Source organism: Stegastes partitus, unplaced genomic scaffold, assembly GCF_000690725.1.
Source record: "Stegastes partitus isolate 25-593 unplaced genomic scaffold, Stegastes_partitus-1.0.2 Scaffold90, whole genome shotgun sequence".
NCBI lineage: Eukaryota > Metazoa > Chordata > Actinopteri > Pomacentridae > Stegastes > Stegastes partitus.
In genome coordinates, this window is record NW_007577821.1 from 333820 (window position 1) to 343061 (window position 9242).

The 9242-nt window shown below is 40.5% G+C and overlaps 1 protein-coding gene across 1 annotated transcript; it reads right to left on the reverse strand.

The window, feature by feature from the left end:
- Positions 1 to 6753: 6753 nt before the first annotated feature.
- On the reverse strand, positions 6754 to 8204 carry LOC103353948 (leucine-rich repeat-containing protein 30-like). The gene has a single exon (XM_008277151.1). It carries the CDS (start codon positions 7943 to 7945, stop codon positions 7046 to 7048), a length of 900 nt encoding a protein of 299 aa, XP_008275373.1. The 5' UTR covers positions 7946 to 8204; the 3' UTR covers positions 6754 to 7045.
- Positions 8205 to 9242: the final 1038 nt, after the last annotated feature.

Consider the following 9242-nt stretch of genomic DNA (forward strand, 5'->3'; position numbering starts at 1 on the left):
TTGTGTCAGACCTGAAGTGTGTCGCCCTGCCCTCCGTCCCTCCTGCCTGCTGTCGGGGAGTGAGAGGAGACTGGTCGCCGACACGGCTGCTCCTTGCCGGCTTGCTACACACTTGGAGGAGAAATGTGTGAGTGAGTCCTGATTCCTGAATTACGCCTGGATTGAGTGGTCCGGCAGCTCCAGGAGAGCGGCGGTTGTGCGCGCGCTGTCTGGCCGGTAGAGGGCGCGTGTGAGGCCCGCGGGTGAGCGAGGGGGCAGGCGGTGTCCCTCCTCCTGCCTCCGACGGGGCTGCTCAGCTGCGCGCACCCAAGTTAGTTAAAAGTAAAAGATGCAGCCGTGGGAGCACCTGTGGTTAGTTAAGCCACGTTAATGCTGGCTTCATTTGCTCACTGTTTGGGGTCTATGTTGATATAACTGCTAAATGGACTTTCTTTTTCTTTCAGATTAACTGTGGCAGGTTGCTCTGTCAACAGAAGTGTGGTCTAATCTGGTATCCTACATCATGATGTCTATTTACAGTTCTATGTCCTGATTGGACACACTGGTAGGACGCCCCAAAACAGATGATCAGAGGCCTGAAAAGTTAGCTGTATTTGCATGAATTATAGCTAGATTTTTGTGTTTACTAATGGACAGTTTTCATAAGAATAGGGAAATTCAATATCCTAAATAATGTTTGTAAGCTGTAAAGGACGCAGGAGGCCTCCAGGACCCCAAAAACAACATTAAAATTGATCTCACATAAGTCCAGTTCTTTTAGAATGGTGCAAAAACGTGTTGCCTTCATTTATTAGGTGGTTTGATAACAGATTTTTTTTTAAGCTTTAATGTTGAGTTAAACTATATAAACTCATCCCTGTGTGTCAAAGTGGCATATTTTGAAGTTTATCTTTTTCCCTCTTATTTTTAAATGGTGTCTGCTAAAATGTGCAGCTTTGTTAACTCCCTCCTTCACTCTCAAACATCCCTCCTCACTCACTGCAGCTCCAGCTCACCAGCTCACCAACGAATCTGCTCAAACACCATAAATCTACTCCGGAGTATTTCATCCATAGGTTTTCAAACCAGAAAGTAACTCTTAAAAAAACGACAATGACACATAAAGCGCCGCCCTGTACAGCTGACAGGATCGGTTTGTTATATAGGAAACCTCAGAATTCTGAATCTGTGTTTGTGAAACTGTCACCATTAAACCACAGTTTCAACAGAGACAAAAGTTTAGCCACCTTATTTAAATTTGAACATGTAAAAAAATGTATTTTTTAAGCAGTGGGGGACTTTAGCTGTAGCTGCTGGTCATCTAATCACAAATATGAACTAAATATTGTCAGAAACCATGCTTTTTAAAAAGGAAACAGAAGTAAATCTGATGATGTAAATCATGTTATCACGTCACAGTAGCAACAAAACGGATCTTGCTGTAGGAGTATTCATCTGCTGTTACCAAGATCTTAAAAATTCTTTCAAACAGCAGTGTGAAAGACAAGATGAGAAGCATTTAGTGAGAAACAAAAATGGAAGATATGGAACTTTGTGGTGAGATTGCTTTCTCAGCATACATTTTAACTCTTTAGACTTTAGTTTCAAACCCTTCAAGACAATGTCTCCCAATATACTACACTGGCCATTAAGACTAATGTCTGCCTATTTAGTTCAATTCCATTCAATTTAATTTTGTTTATCTAGTACAAATTTACAACAAAGATGCAATCTCATAACACTTCACATATTAAGATGAAGACGTTGTAAATTTAAACGGCGAATCTAACAAATCCAAAGTTTCTCTTGGATTCACTTTGAGCAAGCGCTTGCCAGCAGTGTGAAGTTACAAAAAACCTCCCCTCTACTGGGAAGGACAAAAATAAAACCTCAGACAGAACCAGGCTCAGGCAGGGCAGCCATCTGCCTCAACCGGTTGGAGTGAGGCTGGGGATTCGGGGGTTAGGGTGGGAATAGCAGGATAGCAGATGGAGAACAGACAAACAATACATAAAAGAAGAATGAACACTTTAGAGATCTGTGAGGTCAGTAGGAAGCGTAGCTCTGGATCCACAGACACCAGCAGAGAAAACAAGCACAATTACTCAAGTTAAAATATGAGTAAACTCAGTTGGCGCCAGATTGTATTGCAACATTGTTGTACATATTTCATTGATCACCACTGCTAAATGACTGTTTGCTAAATCAAGCTGGTGATTTTATTTGTCAGAACACTAAATAAGCCACGGAGGGTATTTTCATGCTCACCTTGACACCGTAATTTATTAACTCATTACATTAAAATCTTCAACAGATGGATTTTTAATCATAGCTCACCTTGTGTGTCCTTTCTCATCAAATTCATGCATTGATCCTATTAAAGGGAAACCCAGGCTGACATTTAGGAGCGTTTTATTAGTTGACCTGGTAAAATAGGACGCATCATCACACTTTTTTTTTTTTTCTGCTTCGATGAATCAATAATGATGCTGTGCTTTAATTTATGCAAATATTTGTTCAAAATGAGTCTTATCTGAGACAGCAAGTGCAAACAAGGCTAGGATATTTTCACAGCTATATCAAACACAGGGATGAAGAAGGAACTAATGACAAAGTCAGCCAATGTCATTCCCTTCTTGTTTTTGCATGCATAAACACACATGGAGATTTCACTTGTACCAGCAGTTTTCATAGCTAATTAAAATGCAGCCAGATTGACATGGATCTACATTTAGTTTCAAAATGACCCCCTGTTGCCAAGGATATATGGCTCCACTTGTTGTTTTTCTCTATAAGTACACAAACAAAGCCTGAGTCATTCCATTGAAACGCCACCAGTCTCTGTGGTGTTTAGGTATTGTCTTGGCTGCAACAGTTATGTTGCCAGGAATGCATGAATGTCAGTCTAAGCAGAGCTGTCATGGGAATTTGTGGGAATGTAAACTGATGTGACTGAGTAGAGGTAATGAATGGATAACATCATTGTTTGCACTTACAAATGCGTGGCCAGAGAGAGTGTGAGCGTGTTTGGGAGTGTGTGATTGAGGGGTGTGTGTCAGTGGTTTGCCATAAACAAGTCGTGTTGAACAAATATATTCTACCTCACTCCAGTGGTTTCCTTTTCTCTAGTGTAACTCCACAGCCCAAACAGACTAAGCAGTGACACCACTAACCATGTCCCAAATGGCATAATTTGAATTGGTTTTAAACTAATTAGTTTTACATTGATTAGATTTATTACACATATAAACGTGGACAGATTCCTCCTAAAATTAAGCTGTCAGTGTTAAGGTCCTTTTGATGAAGTTACCACCACTTGAAGTGGCAGAAGCTGAACATTTTAGCAATTTAGTCATTACTCTGCATCATAGTTTCATTCCTTTTGTCTTTGTCAACCTTTTGCCAGCACCTTTTAGCTTTTTTTTGTCATCATGTGCATGCTTACTATTTAAAACTATTTAAACCATCATCTTTAGGTTTGTTTTAAACCTTTTATGTAATTATTTTGAGCCAATTATCATTCCTCTGTCTGCTATTTTAGGTAACTATTTATTGATTGTCTATTTCAACTTATTATACATTTTGCTGATTTACTTCAACCTTGATTTGCTGCTATTTAGACTGTGTATAAGTTTTCACACATTCATAGGAGCTATAAAATCTAAATTTTTGTCATACTTTTCATTTAGAGCTAGAGGCGGATTCTAAAAAAAAGAATGAAAAGGAATAAAGGCTCCCTTGGTTTGTTATAAGGCTTCATATTCTGCTAACTTAAAATATATTTCGCAATCATATCATAATTTTTGTTTCAGGAAGCTGCACACCTACCTTTTTTTTTATCTTGTTTTTTTTTATATCATGTAACCTTTCACAAGCTTACTTTTATCACACTCTCAAAGCAAAACACAGACAAGCTGTGACATTACACTGATTGGATGAGAGGAAGTGCCTCAAAAATTGATGCCAGGCCAGGATCAAAAGATTCCATATTTAGGCCTTAAAGGTTATGACAGTGGTCCACTGTTTCAGTGACTCACTGCTGTTGATTTCCAAACAACATCCCGAGTTACCGAAGGGGTAATACTGACATTTCATCATAGATAGCCACCAGCAGCAGGGGAGAGACCTGTTGGCTCTTGGCAAATCTATGCTCTTTCATATTTCTTCCTGCAGAGAGAGTTTACATCCGTTAAATAAAAGAATGATGAGCTAAATGACACTTTGTAATTGACGTAAGTGACAGTATAATACTTTGTCAATAAATGGCAATCACCTCACCCTATGTGAGGGGTCTCAGTGTGAGTGAATAAATCACAGAACTTAAGCTGCACTCCAAAGAAAGACTTATTAAGTCTCTCCTCATGTGGTTTCCAGACAACAGTGGTTTGTCATTTAATTCCATTGTGATTATCCTATGCCTTGATTGTCAAAAGCTCAATATGAGATTGATTAGCTGTCCTTCATTATGGGAAGTCACTGGCTGCTGGTGATGCTAAACTGTTTTCTAAGCTTTAACTTATGAATGCAAAATACCAGTCTGCGTTCATCCATTTGTTTCATCTTGCACAGTGTCTCATTATAAAGCAAAGTTATTGGAGCACATAGCAATTAAATAGGATCAGCAAATCCTAAAAAGCCCGGTTACCGCAGTCATGGCTGATCCCTGGTGTACATCTGACCACCAAGTTAACACCACTGACTGCACTGAGGTTGATTGCCAAGAGGCAAAGGATCGCTTTAATTTGTTGACATAGTGATTAAAGTGTGTTTGTGTGCTTTACTTAACAATACACTAGAGACTGTATGCATTTCAAAAATATATCCTGAACTTTTGAAATAAAAATACATGTTGTATCTCTTAGCTACTGATAGGAAATGTTTCTGTCTATATATAATGTTCATTTGATGGTAAATAAGTGACACTAGCAGACATTGTCTTTGTATAATGTATCACTAAAATAGTAACAGCAACACACAACACCTGAATTCAGGTCATCTGACTCACATTGAAGCAATATCTTTATAGGTGCTTTAGATGACAGCATGTTCCATGATAACTATCTAGGACAAAGACTTATTCAGGAGGGGTTCATCTATCATGAATACATGGGTTGTGTGTGTGTCTGTGAGTGTGAGCATTGCTCAACGAAAGAGAGAACGTGTGAGTGGATAACTCAGCTAGCTCAGCAAACACTTTGACTGTTGTAGTAACAGGTACATACCAACAGAGGTCACTTTTTTGTCTTTTCCATATCCTCTGGGTGACTGGTTAAATGTGACCTTCTTGAAGGTCATGTTATTTTGTATGTGTAAGCTTCACGTGCATTGGCACCTATAAGTTGACACACGCAAAAAGAAATGAGACATAATTAGACACCCATATGCTCACTATGACTGCATGTAAGTACAGACCACATCATAAAGGTGCTCTGTGGTTGAAGCTCAAGACGAAGTCACTTCACTACAAACAACTGCATGGTAGTTGCAGAAGTAGCTGGAGAAGCTTATACATGTTCCCATTGTGACTGAGCTAGCAACTTTTATTTACTTAAAGTAAAGACTAAACAGCAACAGTGATTGCTAATCATTCAGAATAAAACTTCTTCTGTACAATAATGACAATGCTGTGTAAAACGTGTCGATGGCATTTTAGGTTTGCAGATCTTTTACCAATACCACAATAATACTGAGTTGCTGACATTTATCTTAATATTCTGTATACTGCAATATGGAAGTTATATTCAAAACAGATATAGAATAATCAAAATTATGTTTCTCCAATGTAAGATGGTAGAAATCAAACATTTATGTATGCACATACAGTTTGGACATTCAATATATTTTATAAAATGAAACTAAATGATTATATTGTCTCAGCAGGATTTTATTAAAAGTGACTTAACTTTAATAATTGATGTTTTGATTGCTGATCTCGTTAGATAGCTACTGGACATAATTTGACACTGTATTAATACATTTTCTATGTAACAAAAGCTTGTGTGACAAGAAAGTACTATTTGTGCATAGATTTACAGCTTTGTGCATTTAGTTTCAACAGTTACAACTGCACAGACACATTTTAAATGCTTCAAATTGTTTAAATTAAATATGTAGCTTATTTTTTGCCTTATGTGTGATACTTTACTGGTGCTGACAAAGCACCATGAAGATACGTTTGGTTATATGAGACTAGTGTCAATCCAAACTGATGATTAACTACAAAGTGACAAATCAGTCCAAGCTCAAAGGTCTGCTTATGAGCCTTTAAAGCTTCAACTACAATGTCTGATTTTAAGTATTTAAAATTAATTGAAAAAAAAAAGCACTGCAATGCTCCACATTTAATTTATTTTTGGAATACACTCTTAATTTTGTAACTTTTTTTTCATAGTTTTTACATTTTTTGCTGTTAAAATACACAGCAAAGTGCTGTTCCCCAGCAGCACTTGATCTGACAGAGTGGAAAAACATTTAATCAGAGATTGTTGATGTCCTTGCAGCGTTTGAATTTGTTTATTTTGTTCTTTTTGAAGATCTTAAGCCCCCCTCCACCGCTTTTTCCACTGACTTTACACACTTGATCCCTATGACCTGAATGCAACAAAGAGAGTGGTGATCTGTAGCTGAACTTAACCCCAGTGCCCTCCTCACTGCCACTGGGCCAAACAAGATCAACTGACCAGTAATCAGCACCCAAATGTAGACCTGTGAATTTCTGAGCTAAGCGAGTTGTCCTGACCGTGGCTTAACAAATGTTTAGACGTGACACAACAGTTACTTGTTAATTATTTATATCCAAACTTTATCTGTTACATAAAAAATGGAAAATCAACTTGTCAGTCAGAAGAAATCCGCATGTGACTGAACCAGTTTGTACCATTATTACATAATGATGGTCATTTGTCTTGAGTCATGGTATCTTAGGCAGGCAGTTTGAGGTAACAGCAGACTCAGAGCATGACTACCACGTGCCGAGAGTCTGATTTGTGCCAACATCCTCTTACGACACACACGCTTTTAGACACACACAACACACTCAAACACACATACACACAGGGGTAGTCTCTCATGTGGGCTTGAGGTAGTTATAGAGGGCACTGAGTCCTCCTTGCAGCACCTCCTGAATAGGCTTGAGGAGGGGGTTATGTATAATATGGAGTCCTTTATCCAGTGGGTGGCAGGCCAGCCGCCCCAGCCTGCTCAGTAGGTACATTTCCATTGGCACACTTTGCAGGTCATTAAAGTCAACATTGAGTAGTTCTAAAGACTCCAGGAAGCAAAGAGTCTTAGGCAGTGTGTGTATGCTGTTTCCCTCCATGATGAGGATCTTCAAGTTAACCAGGTCCTGTATCTGGTCTGCAATGGTCTCCAGACGGTTGCAGGCCAGGTGAAGGAAGACCAGGCCCTTCATGTTGTAGACACAGGTGGGGATGTGAACGATGCGATTGTGACTCAGGTTGAGTTTGGTCAGATTGTGCATGGCTGCCAAGCTGTTGGGGAGGGCTGTGATCTGGTTGTTGGCCAAGCTGAGTACCTCCAGGCAAGTGCAGGAGCCCAGCTCCTCGGGGACCTCACTCAGGCGGTTGCGACAAGCAAAGAGTACACGTAGCTTCTTCAGAAGGCCGATCTCAGGCGGGAGGCTGGACAAGTTGTTCCCCCACAAGTTGAGAACCACCAGATTGTCCAAAGCACCCAGAGCAGGAGGCAAAGAGCACAGGCAGTTCATGGATAAATTTAACTTTTGAAGCCCTCGGAGCTCCCACAGCTCAGTAGGCGTTTCGTCAAGCCCCCGCATGGCTAGACTCAGGGTGCTATAACCAAAGTGCATTGTAGTGTGTCTGCGGATCCTCTCAGCAGCCGAGGACAGGCTGGGCTGGTCGTCTCTAATTGCACTCTTCCTCCTTTGATTCACACTCACCTCGTTCAACTCCTTGTCGGACAAACTGCGAGATTGCTTCCCACCCATCGTCCTCACAGTGCTGTGGATTCTAGCACTTATAACGAGAAGTCAGCTTGCAATTAGCTGAATCACCAACTCTTGGAACATTGACAGGATTGCTAAGGATAATGGCGTCAGATTGATCTCCAGGGCTCTTGAACAAGTCCATCATCAGTTCCACTGGCATATAGAGTCTGGTAGTGGAGAACTCCTGATGTTTGGCAGCAGTTACTCTGAATCCTGGCTGCGTTTTTCTCCGAGCTGAGTTACAGGCTGCTGTAACAGAGGGCTATGGGGGCTCGCAAGCTGCGTCTCCCAGACCAACTGCCTGTCTTACTGGATTTCATTCCCCAGCTGGTCCTGTCACTTTTCAAGTCCACAGATAGCACCCTGCTCCCCACCCACTATAGGAGGGCTGGGCTGGGGATAGGATGCTGTGTGAGCTCAGTCAGTTGAGGTCATTACAATGATCTCATAGCCGAACACACAGAAATACACTGGTGCTCATACATGCTGTCACACATGGTACAAAAACATGTTTATTTTGTTAATACATTGTAAGCTACAGCTGCTATTCTTTGCTAGAGTTTTTTTTTTTTATGACTGACATATTTGGCATGCTTTCACTGGCTGGCCATAATCTCTTCTCAAATTTTTTCACATGTTGGCTTGAGCTTTTATGTATGTTCTCTAGTCTCAACCTAAATATGGCATGAAGTTGACAGCAGTGTAAACACTGAATCATCTTTCAAAAAAGTAACAGTTCTTAAAGATATTGTGCAGTAAAATGGTTTGATCTTTGGGGCTTCACAAAACACCTACTGAGCTGACTGTGCTTTTTGCCTCCTACTCTGGATGCTTTGGACAATCTGGTGGTTTTCAACTTGTGGGGAAACAACATGTCCAGCCTCCTGCCAGCTGACACTGGGTGATAGGTAGGATACACCCTGGACAGGATACCAGTTCATCACAGGGCTTACACAAAGAGACAAGCAACCATGCACACTCACACCTATGGCCGCTTTAAAGTCACTATTTGACAAACCAAATGATGTCTTTGGGCTACTGGAGGAAATTGGAGCCTCTTAAGAAAACCTATGCAGGTACAGGGAGAACATGCAAACCACAAAGACAGACTCCAGCTGACCAGCAGGTACAAACCCAACTGTGAGATGACAGCCCTAACCACTGCACCACTGTGGTGTGCTGCCCTAATCAGATTTGTTTTATATAAATCTGTCTAAAATTTAGCTGCATGGGCTATTTTTTTGCCATCCCTTTGATACTTTGGGCTAGGGATGCAGAGAACAGAGAACATCAAGCT

Bases quoted from the DNA above. Each gene is read 5' to 3' on its own strand.
- LOC103353948 (XM_008277151.1), bottom strand. From the start codon at position 7,945: ATGGGTGGGAAGCAATCTCGCAGTTTGTCCGACAAGGAGTTGAACGAG.